The sequence below is a fragment of the Molothrus ater genome, chromosome 6, assembly GCF_012460135.2.
Source record: "Molothrus ater isolate BHLD 08-10-18 breed brown headed cowbird chromosome 6, BPBGC_Mater_1.1, whole genome shotgun sequence".
Lineage (NCBI taxonomy): Eukaryota > Metazoa > Chordata > Aves > Passeriformes > Icteridae > Molothrus > Molothrus ater.
This window is the reverse complement of record NC_050483.2, coordinates 19,105,082-19,126,034: the sequence shown is the minus strand read 5'-3', so window position 1 is coordinate 19,126,034 and position 20,953 is coordinate 19,105,082. Positions and strand designations below refer to the sequence as shown.

The 20,953-nt window shown below is 41.0% G+C and overlaps 1 protein-coding gene across 1 annotated transcript in view; it reads right to left on the bottom strand.

Moving 5' to 3' along the window:
• Positions 1-20,953, bottom strand: part of CD44 (CD44 molecule (Indian blood group)) — a 60,976-nt gene that overhangs the window by 17,083 nt on the left and 22,940 nt on the right. Inside the window, exons 4-8 of the mRNA XM_036385056.1 lie at positions 16,761-16,926; positions 13,508-13,644; positions 12,028-12,099; positions 11,139-11,381; positions 10,164-10,259 (exon numbers count right to left, since the gene is read on the bottom strand). Of these exons, the coding sequence (XP_036240949.1) occupies positions 10,164-10,259; positions 11,139-11,381; positions 12,028-12,099; positions 13,508-13,644; positions 16,761-16,926 (714 nt within the window). The remainder of the gene's footprint in view (positions 1-10,163; positions 10,260-11,138; positions 11,382-12,027; positions 12,100-13,507; positions 13,645-16,760; positions 16,927-20,953) is intronic.

Below are 20,953 nucleotides of genomic sequence, written 5' to 3'. Positions count from 1 at the left end.
TACTCTGAACTGATGAACTGAGGCTAATGGTGTGGGAATTACAAACAGCTGCACCCCGAGTGTCATACTTCCCTGAATTATATCAGAAATCTGAGTATTATCTGAAATGCTTGATTGCTTTACCCCTGCTAGCAGAGCTAGAATCCTGCTCCTCTTCATCTGTAAAGGTGGGGTTCCAATGGCCTTGTGTGGTGATTTCCAGAAATGTTTCGTGTTGTGAGTCCACAGCTGTTGGGAGAATGGAGGATTCAATACTGACTGTGCTCTAAATCTGCTGTCCGTGTGTGCCATAAAGGTGATGGAAAATGGAACTTCTTGCATAGCCTAGCTGTAGTCTCTTTACTCTTCTTATCAAATCCCTTCACAACAAACCAGTTGCTCTTTTCTTTGCATTTGAGAGATGCAAAGCTTCCCAAGAAAAATGGGAAAAACAGGCAGCAGAAGAAAAATGTACAGTAGAAGCACTGCAAAACCATTAGAGCAGTTGTAGAAATTTAAACTCATGTTTTAAGAATAATGCTGGATGTAAGGATTATGGCAGGTATCTCAATACACATAAAACATGCTTGCTAAGTACTCAAGAAGTACCATGTTAGAATACCCACGACTGAGCAAAAATTTGAAGGTCAGCAAAAAAATGAGAGCACCTTGACAAGCACCAGGAAGCCAATATTAGTCAAGAAAGTTATAATACAATTAAAATATATAAACCAGAACTTCTACAAGAGTCTGTGACCAGAGACTGAATAGACTTTCACCCATGGATCATGCAGACACCACTAAGCTGTCAAAGGTATGGAATGCAGTACACCTGTGGGACAAGTTGCCAATGCAGAGTCTAAAAGATAAATAAACACCAAAACGATCCAAAGCATAGGAAGAAACATAAGAAGTCCCAAAGCAAGATGAATTCCTGATTTTGCATTTTTTACTAAAAATGGAAACCACTGCTGAAAAAACGCAAATACTGCACTATCTTCAAAAAAATAAAAGGCTTATGAACAGTGACTGCGGATTAAATAAGAGCACAGACAACAGACACACAAAGATGCACTCAAATTAAATAAAACTACAGAAATAGAACAGATTAATATCTTTGTACAAGTATGAGCATTAGAGTATAGTATTTAACAGCAACATCTATGCTAAAAGCCCTCAGGGATGGGGCCATTCCCTCGTCAAAAAGCCAAGTAGCAGTTTGTGCACATCAGTGACACATAGCATTTAGCTTTCACCTTCATATATGGTGTTTTTATGGTTTTCAGACAAAAACTATTTCACCTATGGATGGCTTTTGAATTAAAGAAGAGTTCTCAGATGGTAACTGTGGGACTATTCATACGAGGAAAAAAAAGCTATGTATTAAAATATCTCAGTTGTAACACTGGATGATGCGTAGACATCTGAGGTCACAAAACAAATGAGATGATGTTAGAAGACTAAATGTGTGTAAAAGGTAGCAAACACAAGACTGTATTGTTGACAGTTCTCAATGAAAAAGGGACTTGGGGTTTGGCCTTTCCAAATTGTGCCAGATCATCCTCAATAGAGAGGAAGTCTGCTATTGAATAGATGTAGGTTATATATACCAAGAGATGTAATTATTTTAACATTTAAATAAACTAATAGAATGAAACATAAAATTTTTTGTCATGAATAATCATGAGTAAAAACAAAATTTGAATAAACACGAAACTGAGATACTAATTTCAAGTAGTGAAAGAAGAAATATTATTTTATCCTAGGGATGGGAGATTATATTCAAGTCACATACAAGATATTTCTGAAGGGAACAGTTGATAAGAAGATTATCCAATTTTCACAAAATATATGCATGACAAAGAAAGAGGAAAATCAGCTAGGACAGGAAAATCAAGACAGAAACAATCCAAAGGCAACGGAAGTTCCTTACTCGTACTTGGAGAAGTCTCGTCCTTGGCCACACTCCTGCCCCAGCCTGGAAACATGGTGGGATACACAATCTCCTCAGAAGAGTCTTCATCATCTGAATCACTGCCACTGGAGGTCACACCTGCTGTGATGATGTTAAATCTGCCATGAAGCCCTAACCCACAAGGCCTTCTGCTGGTGGCACTTCAGCTTTCCTGCCTCCCCTACTCGCAGCCTTACAATCACAGAGGAGAATTTACAGCCCCGTGCTTCCCAGGGGCCATAGCTGCTCCTGGCCTTTTCACTCACAAGGGGTTCTCCCCTCTGCCATGGCCCAGCTGAAGCTGCTCCTCTCGAGCTCTCACATACATTTTGGGAACCTTTCCATGTTCACAGCACAGAGCAGGTAGAGCAGAATACTGGCTTGAAAACCTTTCCTTCCTCTCCCCCACAAGGCCTTCTCATTGAAACACTCTGCTCCTGAACTGCTTCCAAACGGGAAGAAAGACAGACCCAGGTACATGCTTTACATAATGGCATGCTCCCGTACTCATCCCTTTCAGACAGGCAGAATGCCTCCATGGCACAGGGACAGTGTGCACAACTGCTCTATTGCTATCAACTCTACAGTCTGTCACAGGGAGCCCGGGACTTTGCTTTTCCTACTTCAAGCACAGTGCAATGAACAGCAGTGAGAAATGTCACCCATTCATCCCTCCTTCCACTTAGAGTTTGTGCACCTTGCTGCTCTGCTCTCTGGTAATTCACCCCCTACTCCAAGCAGCCTCTGAGCATGGCATTCTTTACCCCTGGTTGCTGGCGTGGGCTCTTGCGTCTTCTCTCCAGGATTCGACCACCACCAGTTGTTCGAGAACGGATTCCACCAAGCTTGGGTGGTAGTTTTCTCCAAGCTGTCATGATGAGGCCCTGGAGCTGTTAGGACATGGCTCAATTTACCACGATCTTGTGGTTATTTCTTGAGAAGCAACTTTTCCTCCAGCAAAGTCCAGTCCACCAGCAGCAGCACCTTGAGCACGCTCATGCCCACAGACGCATGTGAGAGCAGGGAGAATGTATGAACCCACGGTGTCATTACATTCCTCCAATGCCTAGCCAGATGCAAGCACTTTGGGCAGTCCCAGGAAAGAACATGCTCCCTTGAGAGCAGCCACCAAAAAGCCCTGTGGGGCTTTTCACCACTCCACGTTCCATAAGGTTAAGGAGTTCTTCACAGGCTCTGACAGCAGGAGAGAGCAGATAGTCCTTGAAATTGAGCTCAGAATGAGGAACATCCACCAAGATGACAAAAAGTCACATACAAAAGATGAAAGAAGTATCCATGATAGGCAAAAGGGATACCCAGAGATAAGCACACCCAGGGAAGCAAACTGGTCTTCTACTGACAAGCCGATGAAGCCAATCCTGCCAAGGACCCGAGCTCAGAACTGAGGCCATTCCTCTCAAAAGACACATGCACTACCCTTGACCTGATGCTGGCAGCTAAATGCACACCAGAAACACCTTTCAGAGTAGGCGCCAGTACAGCATGGAGAGATAGGAGCAGCTTTACTTGTATCCTGTTACCAATGCACAGCCTATTCTCACAACAAAGTATATCAAATAGCAGGATACCTAGATTTATGCCTGGCATTAATGGATGGAAAGAGATTTCTGCTTAGAAAAACTACAGGAATCTACAGGTTTTTACATCCACCATGCTACGCAAGCCAACTAATTGTTGGCAGACTAAGAGAAATAATTGTGCCACTTCTAGGAGGCTGGAAATTCCCTCCAAATGAAATCAGTCCTTGACTCCCAAGAAGTCACAAGGAAAATCCACAAGTCAAATGAGAAGGACAATAACAGTTCAAGAATCAATAGAAGAAAGTGCTTTTAGCTATATGGAGCCCAAACATTCTAAATTTGTCTTTTTTGTGACATGGGTGATGGATTTGAAAAAGAGCTGATGAGATCATCCAATTTTCAAACAATGTATGTGCAGCTAAGAAGGGGGAGCATCAGGTAGAACAGGACAAAGAACAAACCAAAGCCAACAGAAGTTCCTTACTCGTACTCGGAGAAGTCTCGTCCTTGGCCACACTCCTGCCCCAGCCTGGAAACATGGTGGGATACACAATCTCCTCAGAAGAGTCTTCATCATCTGAATCACTGCCACTGGAGGTCACACCTGCTGTGATGATGTTAAATCTGCCATGAAGCCCTAACCCACAAGGCCTTCTGCTGGTGGCACTTCAGCTTTCCTGCCTCCCCTACTCGCAGCCTTACAATCACAGAGGAGAATTTACAGCCCCGTGCTTCCCAGGGGCCATAGCTGCTCCTGGCCTTTTCACTCACAAGGGGTTCTCCCCTCTGCCATGGCCCAGCTGAAGCTGCTCCTCTCGAGCTCTCACATACATTTTGGGAACCTTTCCATGTTCACAGCACAGAGCAGGTAGAGCAGAATACTGGCTTGAAAACCTTTCCTTCCTCTCCCCCACAAGGCCTTCTCATTGAAACACTCTGCTCCTGAACTGCTTCCAAACGGGAAGAAAGACAGACCCAGGTACATGCTTTACATAATGGCATGCTCCCGTACTCATCCCTTTCAGACAGGCAGAATGCCTCCATGGCACAGGGACAGTGTGCACAACTGCTCTATTGCTATCAACTCTACAGTCTGTCACAGGGAGCCCGGGACTTTGCTTTTCCTACTTCAAGCACAGTGCAATGAACAGCAGTGAGAAATGTCACCCATTCATCCCTCCTTCCACTTAGAGTTTGTGCACCTTGCTGCTCTGCTCTCTGGTAATTCACCCCCTACTCCAAGCAGCCTCTGAGCATGGCATTCTTTACCCCTGGTTGCTGGCGTGGGCTCTTGCGTCTTCTCTCCAGGATTCGACCACCACCAGTTGTTCGAGAACGGATTCCACCAAGCTTGGGTGGTAGTTTTCTCCAAGCTGTCATGATGAGGCCCTGGAGCTGTTAGGACATGGCTCAATTTACCACGATCTTGTGGTTATTTCTTGAGAAGCAACTTTTCCTCCAGCAAAGTCCAGTCCACCAGCAGCAGCACCTTGAGCACGCTCATGCCCACAGACGCATGTGAGAGCAGGGAGAATGTATGAACCCACGGTGTCATTACATTCCTCCAATGCCTAGCCAGATGCAAGCACTTTGGGCAGTCCCAGGAAAGAACATGCTCCCTTGAGAGCAGCCATCAAAAAGCCCTGTGGGGCTTTTCACCACTCCACGTTCCATAAGGTTAAGGAGTTCTTCACAGGCTCTGACAGCAGGAGAGAGCAAATAGTCTTTGAAATAGAGCCCAGAATGAGGAACATCCACCAAGATAACAAAAAATCACATACATAAGATGAAAGAAGTATCCATGATAGGCAAAAGAGATACCCAGAGATAAGCACACCCAGAGAAGCAAACTTCTACTGACAAGCCGATGAAGCCAATCCTGCCAAGGACCCGAGCTCAGAACTGAGGCCATTCCTCTCAAAAGACACATGCACTACCCTTGACCTGATGCTGGCAGCTAAATGCACACCAGAAACACCTTTCAGAGTAGGCGCCAGTACAGCATGGAGAGATAGGAGCAGCTTTACTTGTATCCTGTTACCAATGCACAGCCGATTCTCACAACAAAATATATCAAATAGCAGGATACCTAGATTTATGCCTGGCATTAATGGATGGAAAGAGATTTCTGCTTAGAAAAACTACAGGAATCTACAGGTTTTTACATCCACCATGCTACGCAAGCCAACTAATTGTTGGCAGACTAAGAGAAATAATTGTGCCACTTCTAGGAGGCTGGAAATTCCCTCCAAATGAAATCAGTCCTTGACTCCCAAGAAGTCACAAGGAAAATCCACAAGTCAAATGAGAAGGACAATAACAGTTCAAGAATCAATAGAAGAAAGTGCTTTTAGCTATATGGAGCCCAAACATTCTAAATTTGTCTTTTTTGTGACATGGGTGATGGATTTGAAAAAGAGCTGATGAGATCATCCAATTTTCAAACAATGTATGTGCAGCTAAGAAGGGGGAGCATCAGGTAGAACAGGACAAAGAACAAACCAACCAAAGCCAACAGAAGTTCCTTACTCGTACTCGGAGAAGTCTCGTCCTTGGCCACACTCCTGCCCCAGCCTGGAAACATGGTGGGATACACAATCTCCTCAGAAGAGTCTTCATCATCTGAATCACTGCCACTGGAGGTCACACCTGCTGTGATGATGTTAAATCTGCCATGAAGCCCTAACCCACAAGGCCTTCTGCTGGTGGCACTTCAGCTTTCCTGCCTCCCCTACTCGCAGCCTTACAATCACAGAGGAGAATTTACAGCCCCGTGCTTCCCAGGGGCCATAGCTGCTCCTGGCCTTTTCACTCACAAGGGGTTCTCCCCTCTGCCATGGCCCAGCTGAAGCTGCTCCTCTCAAGCTCTCACATACATTTTGGGAACCTTTCCATGTTCACAGCACAGAGCAGGTAGAGCAGAATACTGGCTTGAAAACCTTTCCTTCCTCTCCCCCACAAGGCCTTCTCATTGAAACACTCTGCTCCTGAACTGCTTCCAAACGGGAAGAAAGACAGACCCAGGTACATGCTTTACATAATGGCATGCTCCCGTACTCATCCCTTTCAGACAGGCAGAATGCCTCCATGGCACAGGGACAGTGTGCACAACTGCTCTATTGCTACCAACTCTACAGTCTGTCACAGGGAGCCCGGGACTTTGCTTTTCCTACTTCAAGCACAGTGCAATGAACAGCAGTGAGAAATGTCACCCATTCATCCCTCCTTCCACTTAGAGTTTGTGCACCTTGCTGCTCTGCTCTCTGGTAATTCACCCCCTACTCCAAGCAGCCTCTGAGCATGGCATTCTTTACCCCTGGTTGCTGGCGTGGGCTCTTGCGTCTTCTCTCCAGGATTCGACCACCACCAGTTGTTCGAGAACGGATTCCACCAAGCTTGGGTGGTAGTTTTCTCCAAGCTGTCATGATGAGGCCCTGGAGCTGTTAGGACATGGCTCAATTTACCACGATCTTGTGGTTATTTCTTGAGAAGCAACTTTTCCTCCAGCAAAGTCCAGTCCACCAGCAGCAGCACCTTGAGCACGCTCATGCCCACAGACGCATGTGAGAGCAGGGAGAATGTATGAACCCATGGTGTCATTACATTCCTCCAATGCCTAGCCAGATGCAAGCACTTTGGGCAGTCCCAGGAAAGAACATGCTCCCTTGAGAGCAGCCACCAAAAAGCCCTGTGGGGCTTTTCACCACTCCACATTCCATAAGGTTAAGGAGTTCTTCACAGGCTCTGACAGCAGGAGAGAGCAAATAGTCTTTGAAATAGAGCCCAGAATGAGGAACATCCACCAAGATGACAAAAAAATCAAAAGATGTAAGTATCTACAAAGCCAATGCTGCCAAGAACCTGAGCTGAGGATATTCAAAAGGCTCATGCATTCCCCTTGTCCTGATGCTGGCAGCTAATTTTACACCAGAACCACTTTCCAGGCAGGCATTAGTATATCACAGGGAGAGAGGTGCAGCTTTACTCCTATCAAATTAGCAATCCACAACATTTCCTCAGAACACAGCATATCAAATATTAAGTTCTACAGGTTTGTGATGGATATTTCTGAATGAAAAAATGTTTCTGCTTTGAATAATTACAGGAATCTACAGCCTTTTCTTCCACCCTGCATCCATATGGGTATTTGTATGCAAATAGATATAAAGGTGTCTATCATATATGGATGAAAAAAAATCTGTCAGAGTTACTGTTCCTGTAGGTAGCTCATTAATCAGTAAGAGTTCTACATCTGATTCACGGCACACCTAGAGGTGAATCATAATTTGTTAATAACAAAGAGTAAAACGTGTCTGGGCAAGGAGAGAAAGTCAATGGTAAAGTGCTGATGTTGTATTAATCTGGCCCATTAACTTGATGGAGCACACCACCTGTGATGTCCAAATCCCGAGAAAGAATGAATGTGTATCATCTGAAGAACAAGAAGCTTTGCAAATTGCTCATTTCAAACCATAGCACAGAATTCTTTAAATTAAGCTATATATCTTTTTAAAAAACTTTACATTTACAAACGAATTGTAGTACAGTGGAGAGCCACCAATTTTGTTTCTCACTTTAGCATACTACAGAATTAGATACATAGATAGATTTTCAGCCATCTATCTGAAGATATACAACAAATACTTTACTTATTTCTTAATTTTCTACTTCCCTGTCTGTGGGATTTTTCTCTGGGAAATTAAATTGTGACCAGGATATTCCACTGAGCCTGCACTGCTATACAAACTAAGTAACAGATATTGGGACATGGCTTTATTCCTTCTTTTTAGGACTGCTCTCCATGTCATTTTTTCCTGTGCTACTGAATATTTGATGACTTCTCAGAGAGATGCACAGCTTATACTTTATGTCTTTCTAAAAGGACTGCTAGGTTACTGATTCATTTATAATGCAGTAAAATTAAACTAAATGAGTTAAAACACTTCTGTGTTAAAGTGATGTTGCTGGGTAACAGCCAAAGCTATCAGAAAAGCCCAGGAGCATTACTTTCATAAGATTTTTTTTTTTTTCCTCTAGAGAACCAGTTTATCATTCCTACCCCTGTAAACAAACATGCCAATGCTATCACTTCTGTGATACACATTTATCATTATTGATGCATTTTATCACATTGCTGTATAGCTTCTTTGATCTTTTCAGATGTTAAATATCTCCAGTTTTCCCTCTGTAAAACAATCTTGCCCATGAGAGAGAGCTGCTAGCAAGAGGAAGGGACATACATATTTAGGACCAATACATTTGATAATCAAGTATTAAAATGAAAACAGCTTTCCTGTACAGAAACAATGCACAGGTTTTTTCAGTGGGTACAGAAACACCAGCACAAGAAAAGATTAAGTCACAAGTGCACACAAAAGCAAACATATAGGAAGGAAAAATCACCACAAGAGCCAACCAAACTCCCCACTATTACAGGTGGGATTTTCTGAAACCTCCACCCCTTACAGGCAACATTTTGTAACAAAAGCTTTCACTGGAAACAAGCAACAAAAATTCTCTACTTTTTTTCAAGGTTCGGGGTAAAATCAACCTAATATTTCTTTTTCTATCTACATACTTCTTAGGCGTTACTAATCTTCACATCTTCTGAGAAAAGATGTTTGGGTTTAATAATTTATGTCTTTTAGCAAAGCTTTTGCTAACTGTAATGCATACAATCATTCTTCCCCTAAATACAGTGATGAGGGCACCGTTTCTCCAAGTCACTTAAACCATTTGACCAACTATCAGCAACCAACAGACAATCAAGCAACATGGATTCCCCCGATGGAGAAAAAAAAGAGCCAGTGGGAAGGAACTTTCCCTTCTATCAGTTGGATCTTTACTACAACAAGCCTCTGTAGATTTCCTCTGTATAATTAAAATGTTCTCCCTTTAGGTTCACTATATTTTCTGAGACAAAGATCTTTATCACTCTAACCATAAGAACTAGTGTGAACATATGTATGTTATTTCCACTTTAAAATGTGGAAGAGGACTTCAAAAGCTTTTTATTTATTGTAGATGCTGTGCACTACATATTTGATAAAAACATCATAAGCAGTTTTTCCAACTCAGTAAAGCTATTTAAGGACAAAGAAGAGAAGATGGCTATTGTTCTTTTGGGTCCTCAAAGACTGTGGAGTAACCAGAGACCCCAATTCTTATGAATATTGCCAACAGCAAGGGTGAAATTAGTTTTTGCAGTGCACAAATGGCTTGGTAGTTGCAACTACCATATAAAGCACTGCCTTGGTCAGCAAGGCCATGGTTTTTGACATGGAATGTACATACATTCACAACTACAAATATATTAGAATAACATCACGAATCTACAAAAAAATCCTTTTCTACCTCAGAAATAAATTGACTTCAAGCAATAATAGGTTGTACTAATTTGTGATTCCTCATAAAGTGACAAACCAGCTGTGGGAAACCCAAAACAGCAGTCTTTCCGAGCTCAGGTACAAGCATTGCAGCAAACATACTGTAAATGATTTTGCTCCCCTTGTCTCAGAGAGTGAAGCTCATTTCCCACTTAACCAGTCTAGAAAGTAGTCTATTTCAATGTCTTTCCAATTTCTGAGGTGTTGTATACTTCATCACTTACCAGAATGCCCTTCTGGAAGAAGAAAGCAATTTTAATGTGATCTATGTGTAATGTTGTTATTATGAAACATAAATCTTACTGGTACTTGCAGGATACTGCCCATCATCTTCGTCATGGAAATCACCAGCTGTCGTCCCAAAAGAGGCGTCAGGTGATACAGATGGAAATTCATCATCTGTATGGTGATGGATAAATCATTACTATTTCATAAGCTCAGTTGCAATACAGTACTCATAAGTACTTCAACTATTCCACCCTGCAAGCTCCATTCCTTCATGTACTGGTCCAAGAGAGAAGAAACATGCAGATCCCACACAAGCTTATCTCACTGACACAGTAAGGATATCACCCAAACAGATCGTTTGAAGAGGAGAATGCATTACAGTGACAATGAACATTCTGGCATTGATCTGTTTATGTGCTACAAGATCTCGTTGTAGCTGTATGACATGAGCACAGGGAATCTAGAGCAGTGAGTGAAGTTATTCATGTTCCCCTCTGCTGAGATATATTCTGAGGTTTAGTCCAAAAATCTAGACTATGCATGCAAGCAGAGATGGTAACAGTTGTAACAGCAACCAACAGAAATACATTGCACACACCTTGGGGAATGTGGGGAATGTTTCTGATCCTAGTTCCTTAGCAAGATAGTCTTAGGATTTACCTTTAATGGTGCTAGCTACATGTCAAAACAAGCATAACATGCCGTGAGTACACCACCAGTGAAAAGTAATTTTATAATCCTAATGCTCTTGCTTTTTTTTTTTAATTAATTTCAGTATGTATTGAGGATAGTAATGCAAAATACTGGCATCCTTCACTGGTAATTTATTGGTGATTTGATAAAAAGCCTGTAGTCACACAGTAAGTTTTACTGTTCTTAGAGGATGACTTGTATCTGTACCCCTAACATTCAATGGGAGCAAGTCTTTCAAACCTCTGATAATTTCAGTCACACAAGCAACATAAAAGATTAAATAAAATAAGTAGACAAGAACATGGCACTTGTATTTGGCGGGGCCCTACAAAATTAGTGTCAGCCTACTGTCCTTACCATAGTCTCTTCCAGGAAATCCTTTTTCACTTCCTCCAGAAGAATGACCTGGGAACTGTGAGACTGGAGTAGGACTTCCATAATACGAGGGGCTGGACCTGCTGATGGAGGCATCCATGGCAGTCGTCTCATGAGTTGATCCACTACCTGCATTTTCATCATCCACCCCTGAGGTGGAGGACTCTCCACCGGTGTGACGTGTGCCGTCCGGGTTGAAGTGGGAGCCGTCCGCGTTGTTAATAACTGCGGAAACGGAATTAAACAGAATTCATGTCAAGGAGATACACAGGCATAATAAAGAATAGTGCCTATGGATTAATAACGGTTCGCCCATTTTTGCCCTCCTAGCTAACCTAGATAATATATCACTAAAATATGTCTAATGCATTTATGCTAATTTATATGGTTTTTGCATTTGTAGGGCCTGAATTGCATCACTTATTTTTATCAAACAGCTTGATTTTAACATTATGTTAAAATTATAAATTGGCATTTATAAAGTCAATCAGAATTTAGAGTTGGAAGAAATAATTTATTATGAGCCTTCTTTCAGCTTCCAGCAGCTTTTCTAACAAACAGCTCAAATCAGATGTATGAAGGTTGCAGTCTTAACCAAATTCCTTTATCTCAAAGGGATGTTAGCAGCTCTGAGGTCCCAAAAATGTCAAATACCTATACAAAAAATGTTTGGTATCCTGAAATAAACCAAACTCCATAGGCTTTAGGGGAAGACAAGTGACTAGTTGCTTTAACTTCTACTGAACATCTCTTAACTTCTTTTTCTTATGTTTGGCTTGGCTTTTTTAATATTACTGATTGTTTATGTAAAAATAAGATAACCAACTACTAAAAACTGAGCAAGTGCATGTCTTTCTAATCACTACAGTACCTGTTTCATCCTGGTTACTGAGTAAGGAAGTATCTATTTTTACAACTGGCTCACATGTTTTTTCCTCTGTTTCTGTGAAAGAAGGAAAATAGAAAGTATTAATTTAAAAAAAATGGATTAAAAAATCACATGTATGCCTAAATCAATTGTACATAATGACAAAACATCAGCTTCAGATGAGGAGGACTGGAAGCAAATTTCCAAACAAATGTTATTCACTGATGTACCACCTTCCCAGGTGGGGCACTTCAAGATTGTTCCATCAGCTAACAATGAGATTCTCCATTTCCATAACCATTCCAGAAAATGTCTGCAATCAATGCCAGTTAAAACAGCCTTATGACACAGTTTCAATGCAGTCAGACCCACTGTCATTGTGGCAGTGGCAACTCTAATCTTTTTTAGTTGGCAAGACTCCGTCCCTCTCGGGAGGGCTCAGCAGAAGCAGCAGCGTGTGCCCTGCTCTGGTGAGCACTGCTGGCTCCTGTGGGCTGAAGTGCCCCACTTGGGGCTAGTGTATGAGCTATCTGCTCATACTGTTGGTAGGGAATAATACTTGGGAGGAGTTATAAAGATCTGGAGGGGATGGACATCACCATTGTAGTCATCTGTGAGTGACAGACAATAGCAATTCACATGATACTACACCAATGCAGAGATCTTTAATTATATCACTACCAAGAACAAAATAAAAAAATATCACTGCATTCAAATCATCGATGAACTTTTCCTACAACTTTCTGTAAAAACTCTCTGCTTCCACTACAAATGTCACAATCTACTGAAATTCAAGATCCTTGAAGTTATTTTAGATTTTATTTTCAAACAGTGTTTTCAGCATCTGTCACAGACTATATACACTTTCCTAATAATTTGCTATAATATCTCCAACTATTAAAAAGTCTAAAACCTTAGATGAAAGCGGTCTGCTGCTGACACATGTTGCTGTCCAGCTGCCTCATGTCTAAAAGGAGATTTGCCTGAGCAAATACTGAATGAATCTGCAAACAGGAGAGCAGCAGCCGTGTCCATGTGCCTGGGATGGCCATCGCAGGCCTTGGAGCTGCTGCAGGTGGCAGCCACTCCCAAAACACAAAAAACTGCTCCTGGCTGTAAAGCTCATGTCTGCATGAAGAGAAGAGCTGAGTGCCAGGGCTGACAGCAGTTGTGTCTTTCAGATTCACTGCTGCACTGGTTCACTTCACTAAGCCATTATAATGAACTGTTCTGAAGCTGCAAACTTTGTCCCAAGGCCAGAAAAGTGATTTGGTTCCAAACACCCTGATAACAAAATGGTCATTGCTATGATGATTCACATGATAGATTCACTTCTAGAGGTTGACAAAATGTATTTCTTCTCAGCTGAAAACCAGGCTATGTTTATTATATAAACCCTCATCTCAGTACCTTAAATAGGAGATTACGTATGTTATTTTTAGTTAATCTGTTTCTAAAATGCATCATAAAATCATCTCCTTACCTGTTGCATTGTAACAGTATGCATCATACCGAGCAGTTGTATTTGCTGAAAGTTTGTAAATGCCAGTGTTATTTGCTGCACAAAGATGATAGGGATTGATCCGTGGGATAACAATATATCCCACCACGAAACCATACCTGTGAACAACAGAGGTAAATAAACCACACCTCAAACATTAAGAAGCTACAAAGAAGCCATTATTTTTTAAAGGTTCATGCATTTATTCATACTGTTTTGCTGCTTTTTTGTTCCTTTTTCATTTGAGTGTTCCTTTCTCACATGCAGCTACATCAGTCTCCCATCACTCAACATCATTTTGTGTTTAATTTCTAGACCTAAACACATTTAAATTAAATATGCATCTTTTTGGCTAGCTAGGGTGATCAGTTCCAGAGCAAGGGAGTGAAAGTGAGGGAGTGCACTTTTTGTTCAGTGTGAGTTTGTATTACCTGACACTAAATTCCCATTCTTTAGGGATTCACATTTTCATTGCTTTGACATAACACACCAAAACATTTCACATAGAAATGCTGAGGGCTCAATTTATGGTACTTGAGCAAGTTTAAAGAATGATTGCAATATACATCATTATCTGCAAAAACTGATGGCCTAGTAAAATATTCAAATACAAGAATCATTCATCCACAAATTCTTACTGTATCTTTCAGTTGAACAGTGTGATTATTGTGCACAGAGCTCACATAATTCAGTGAAGACTGTGATTACATAAGGTACAATACAGTGTTACTCTTTTGCAACCCTGTAACACCTGATTGATTCCAGTGTATTTAACTGGAGATGTGATAGAATGGTAACAAGAACTGGAGTTTGGTTTGGGTTTTGCTTTACTTCTTGAGAGGAATGATTTATCAGGGAGGAGCAAATGTCACAGCTTTGCAATTTTTTATCTAGGAACATCATTTGAGTTTCATGTCTAATGTGCAGATACCTGCAATTCTGAAACTCTTGTAGGTGGAATTATAAATTGCTTTACTCACACTCCCAACTAAGCTTACAGTGCTGACACTTTACAAACCAATACTGACCTACTTGTGTTATGCTCTGTTGATTCATCTCATTCACGCACATTTGGATGGTTATATACAGCATATTTTCCCTCTCCTACTCACATTTAATCAGAGCTAAAGCTTACTGACAAGTATTATTTCTAGCACAGGATCAACAAATGAAAGTAATAGGGTGGGAGGGTTGGCCAGAAGGAAGGGAGGAAGAAATCCTATCTACATGGCTTGCATGTCCAAATCTGTCCTCTGGTAAATTGTGAATTAGGGAATTGTAACATTAATTAAAAATTACAGCTTCCCCCGGGAAAAAAAAAAATCCTTCTTCTTCTTTCAATTGCCTTCATATTTTAGCTTTAGAAAATACTTGTCATAGTTTAGAATACTCCTAATGGCTTGCATAGAAATCTCTACCCCTACGCATTATTTAGGATTTGATCTCTAAATATGGTGTAGTGCTGGGCAATTCAGAATGCTGTGTATATTCATGTGCTAATGTCTGAAAAGATCATGCCTACTGCATTATGAGGGACTTCCCCTCAGAGTAAAGAACTGTTTCTAGTCTTTACATGGTACAATTTTAAATTACATTTCCACTTCTAATGGAAGAATCCTCTAAGAATTTTCTGTTCACATATTCCACCACCACAATACTTGTGAAATGAACATGCCAGAACAGGAAATAGTTGCAAGCAGCATTGATGTCAGGACTATTTCTCATGGTACCAGAGTGAAAGTCTTAAAATTTTGGAGACATGTCCCCTGAATTTTTCTGTGCCAGTTAGAAGATAAATTCCATTTCTACATGTTTGCTGTTTAAGTTAGACTGCAATAAAGATGAAAATTTGCTGACATTTATTTAAACTCCATAATGGTGCGCCACCATGATGCTCCTGGGCTGCAGTGATCATGCAGTGGTGGAGGTTGAAGTCCTGAGAGAAATGGGCAAGGAGAGGAGTGAAGTCAAACCCCTGAATTTTAGGGAAGTAAACTTCCAGCACTTCAAGGAGGTAGTCAATAGGCCATCCTGGGAAACTGCCCTCAGGGACAAGAACAGAGATGGTCTTCAAGGATTCCTTCCACAGAGTGCAAGAGCTCTTGATACCAGTGTAAGAAATCAGGAAACCAAGCCAAGAGACCAGCACAGCTGTTTGGGGACTAAGGCACAGGAAGGAAATGCACAGGCAGTGGAAGCAGTGCACCAACACCAGCTGGGGTATAAACACACTGGGAGTATCCTGCCCAGAAAAACCTGGGGGTACTGCTGGATGAGAGGCTGGACACGAGGCAGCAGTGCCTGCTTGCAGCCCAGAGAGCCAAACTCATCCTGGGCTGTGTCCCAAGCAGCCTGGGCAGCAGGTCAAGGGGGGAGATTCCCCCTCTCTGCTCTGAGACCCCACCTGAAGTGCTGTGTCCAGCTCTGGGGTCCCTATCACAAGAAGGACATGGACCTTTTGGAGTTCAGGGGAGGCTCATGAAGTTGATAAAGAACCTCTGCTATGAGGAAACACTAAGATTGCGATTGTTCAGCCTCACATATTTTTATTCACCTAATTTTCTTGAATTAAAAGTTTTCTGTAATTTCTAGTCTCTTGGTCTAGTTATTTTTTGAGAAACTGGGGAGTCTGTATCATCCACATTTGTTGCCCTATACATCATTAATTACAGCAGGTAATTAGGTTACTTGACAATGTGGTTTCGAGATTTTTAATAATTACTGTAGCTGTCATGTGAAACATCTCCATTCACAGATTACAGAAATGCACTAGTCCTGTGGCCATTTTTTCACTGGGATGTCAAGAGTTGACCCCTCACAGTACCACCTGCTGCTTTTTACTGTTCCTTGACAAGACTGAGTTCCATTCACTGCATTCACCATCCTCAGCCTTTGACCTCAAATTAGGTCCTTACTTTCCACATACTTATCTTACCAATTGTTCAGTGACACACTAGGATATGAACATCTTCCTAATTAGCTGATTATACTGTCAGTCTTTTGTTACCTTTATATTTTATCTGTGTGAGGTTGTGATTTAAAAAAATAAATGGCAAGAACATATATGCATCAAGGACTTACTAATTACTGGACTCAGAGCAAGCATACACATGCACAAAGAAGTTTTTTCATTATAGAATATAACTTATTTAGCTAATCATAGCATCTACAGTAAGTCAAATGTAATTACTACACTAGTGGTGTCATGATATACTATGTTTTCAAGTTTCTTTACCTGCAAGTTTCAAATCCAAGCTCATGAGCTTTCTTCAGCTGCTCTAGTGTTGCCAAGGTACTGTTGAGAGCTCTGCAGAGTTCAACTGCTTCAGATCGTGTGAGACTGTAGCGACCATTTTTTTCAACATGAAAAACTCCTCCATATCTGCAACTTACATTGAATTCTGTTATCAAAAGAAAAGAAAAAAGATGTTAAAAATGTATACCTAATGCTTCACTGAAACCTGGAAAATAGTTTTTTCAAGTATAATGCTTTCAAAGCAAACCCACAACAAGTAACAGCTACCAATTCATTCAAAAAAGCACTGCCACTTTCAATCACCTTTTTCATACTTTCCCTCTTTGGGCTGAGGCATGAGCCAAATCTTCAGCCTTCCCAAAAACAGCAATACAACGTGTTTTTGTAGGGTATCTAGGGCAATTAATGTGCCATTGACACTAATGCGCAGAAGAAAGGGTTAATAATAATATCAATACAAATAAGAACAATCATGTGCGTAGAGAGAAATGGGGAAACAACAGGACACTTCAAAGCAATGTGAATTAATTTTGCTTCTGCCCCACCTTTCCCTCAAGAGAAAAAAAGCAGTGGCAACTCCAGACTAGAATGACAACTGCAAAGCACACTTCATAGGAGTAGCTATTATTTCCAGTGCAAAGAGGAGCATGACTCATTTTTATCTTAATTTTAATGGAAGTTCCATGTGCAAGAAAGGGAAAAATAGACCAGTCTTCTCCAATATTAAAAGGGTGTATCCTTACTGTCTATTTGAAAAAAAAGATGATATATAAAAACTGTTTTTCTAAAAGACACGAGATGTAATTCATGCACATTTGCATTGACACATTATAAATAATGAGCAACTTTCCTAATGTGATTTTTGCTTGACAGTTTATTTTGTTCTACAGCATGAATGTGAAAGCAAATTACAATATTCAAGGCATGCACTCTTTCTTTAATTACTTTTGTCCATTCATAAATTGATGTTAATCTGTGTACAGGGTATCTACTCAGTGTAAACCTCAAGGAACTTTCCATAGCTCACAGGAAACACTCAAGGAGATAAAATGCAGGAGATAAGATGCAGGCTGGGTGATGCATGAGAGCACAACCACTATTCACAGCATAGGTAGGAGTCCAATAGTATTGATGCTTGCTTGTCCAAAGAAGCTCAAAAGCTGTGCATCCAATCTTGAATGCTTGCACCATAAGCAACAGAATTAATCATTATTGTTACTTGGATAGCCTTCCCACAAAATGAACAGAAAAAAACTCTCTTTTCCAACAATTCCACCTTCCCCAGTATATTGGCTGACAAAAAAAAATTAATTTAGACAAAATCAATTAGTATTTCAGAGCTATTTAACAGTCTTGCTAATTAAAATTCTTTGTATTTTTAATATTTTGTTGTCACATGTCATTAAAAAACATATGGCCCTTCTGCCAGTCCTTGACTGCTAGGATGGAGCTGCTCTCACATCTGCCATGCCAGTGACTTCTACTTTGGCTCCAAATATTTCATATTCAAAGCCTGATAGTGTCTTGGAAGTTGTCCAGGCAGTAGCTGTATTAAGCAGCTATTAAATGACCTAGACAAAAAAAAGGTTTCTCTTTAGTTTTCCCTTCTTGATTCTCTCTTCCTAAAACACACTCTGTGAGGCCCAAGACTTAATGTTAAATATGAGGATAAGATCACAAAGTTGTACTTGATTACTTTAACGTAACAAGCTCCGTGATTCTGGAGATAAATTTTCTTGGAGCATCAACATCTTTTCTGATAATTTTAGGCTAATTTCTAAAAAGCTTTCACTGTGAAAGCAGATACCACATACACTTGCTTTGGGTTCCATTTGATTGCAGTTAATCCTAGATTCACTGAATAATAAAGTGAAGTTTGCTTTTGTTTAGAGAGAGTTGATTTAGCTATCATCAAACCTCAGCCCATTCCTGGTTTTAAACACAACAATTTATGCCCTATTACTACTCTGAGATTCACTCATAGTGAGAATTCCACTTAGAGAGTCAATTACTTAAGAGTTCTGCTGCTCAAAAAAGTAGGCTTACTCACACAGATAGGCTTAATGGAACTACGTGTGGGCTGCATGCCTACACATGTGTTTATTTTCCATGGAAATGCTCAGCCTGAGTCGACCCTGCACCCCAGGACTGGGCTGCTGGGAGGTACCAGGCTGACTGCACGTGTGCTGCCCAGCTGCAGGAAAAAGCCCAGCCAAGCTCCCAGGAAGCCTTGCCTGTGCAGCGTGAGAGATCACGTGGGTGTCCAGGAAACCCCAGGCAAAAATGTGGCAATCCAGTTCTCAAAACTGGGTTTGAGGCCATCCAATTCATTGGCACTGTGTCCTAAAGTAATGCTGAGACAGCATCTTTGTCTTCACTTTGATGATATCTTCTACGCCTACTATTCCAAAAGTACCACTGCTGTAGCAGAGACACTCTGTTCATGAAGAGCTGAGTATGGAAAAAGGACCAAAGCAAAACTTGCTTTGGTACCCAAAACTCACACAGAATTTCACAGTCTAAGCAAATTGTGTAAATTCAGCATCTACTCTTTGAAGGCAGTAATTACCACATTTTAAAAATGAGCTATCTGGGAACACAGCATTTTTACTGCATAGTCTCAGATTTTAACGTTCACACAATGGGGAGGGACCCTTAACTGAATTAACAAAAAAAATTCTAATCACACCAATAAATACCATATCAAAAACAAATGATGGGATCTAAACTAAATTAAAACCTTAATTTTTTTTCCCACGCTGAGGCTTACAGAGTAATTTCAAATTAAGGAAGAAACATGACTGTAAATTTAAATCAAAACACTTATTTCACCTTTACCCATAGGGCAAGAAGGCCAAATCCATTAATTTTATATTGATGTTACTTAGCTGGCTGTAACACACTTATGCAAAAGATGGATTTTTATTGTGTTCCAAGTGCCAAGGCAATGTAAAACTCATTCTGCGTAACCAACTATTGCTGATCCTTTTAACATTTTTGAATCTTCAAAGGGGCTGACTCAGAGTGGACTCACAGTGAAATCACCAACAGCACGCTAACTTTCCCTCCTTCCTCCTCCTAGAGCTGTCTGGCTTTGGGGACTGACAGGACACAATCCTTCCTTTTTTCCTTCATTCACATGATTTGCTACAGCTGTTTAATAATAGCCCTTGAAGAAGACAAACAGTATGAAAAACATTTGAATTGTCATAATCATCAATCTTGCCCAGACCATAAGATTGGGTGACACAACCCAAAGCCATGAAGTGCTTCTGTCTGTGCTGAGCTTTATGAGCATGGAAAGCATAAACTTCCACATTTCTCCCCATCCTTGCTGCGATTTCTGGTGCCCTCTCTCAAGCAGCTGCATGCAAACCTTTCTCTGCTATCCTCATTCACACACCTAAACCAGGTTCAATCAATACTTGTCAGCCAAAATCACTAACTTTGGTTCCCCAGACAATTTGCTAGCTAGAGCCCGCTGGTGGAGTGGAATCGCCTCACACAGACTAAAGAGCATTGTCCCGTCAGAGAAGTGTGAGTTACACCCTGATAATTAATAGGAGAGGCTTGTTAGAAACTGTCACTGTAAGAAACCAGGTGCAATTTCCACTTCCACCCTGATTCTGCAACGTTTATGTATAATGAGTAACACTGACTCACGCTAACTCTTCCCACTGGAATTAATTTTCCATGAAGATTTTTGGTATACTGTATGGATGCCTTATGCACTACTCCCCAGTTTTCATTGTTTTCTTGACACCACCTGGGGGTTTCATTCTCAAACTGTCTTTTATTGGAGGGAAAGAAAAAAAAAAAGCAGCAGATCTTTTAGCAGCTGCAGAGATACATCAAAGCAAGGCAAGTGGAAGATGTGCAAACACCCTGCCCCGCTGGAGCGAAAGCAGTGTAAGACTTGTACGTGCTAACAGACTTCTTGGTAAAACCGCACGCTGAACTGCATGGCAACCAGGAAATGTTAGGGGGATGTTTTGGTGGGGATTTTCCTTTTCAGTTTGTGGTTCAAGATGACTGATAGCTCACCAGGATGTGCTAAACTGGGGCTGACAACAGGGACAGAACTAGAGGTTTGACAGTGCATATAGTTTTCATTCTCTTTGTTTTAATAGATAGAGGATTTACATTTACTGTAAGAACTATGTTCTATATTT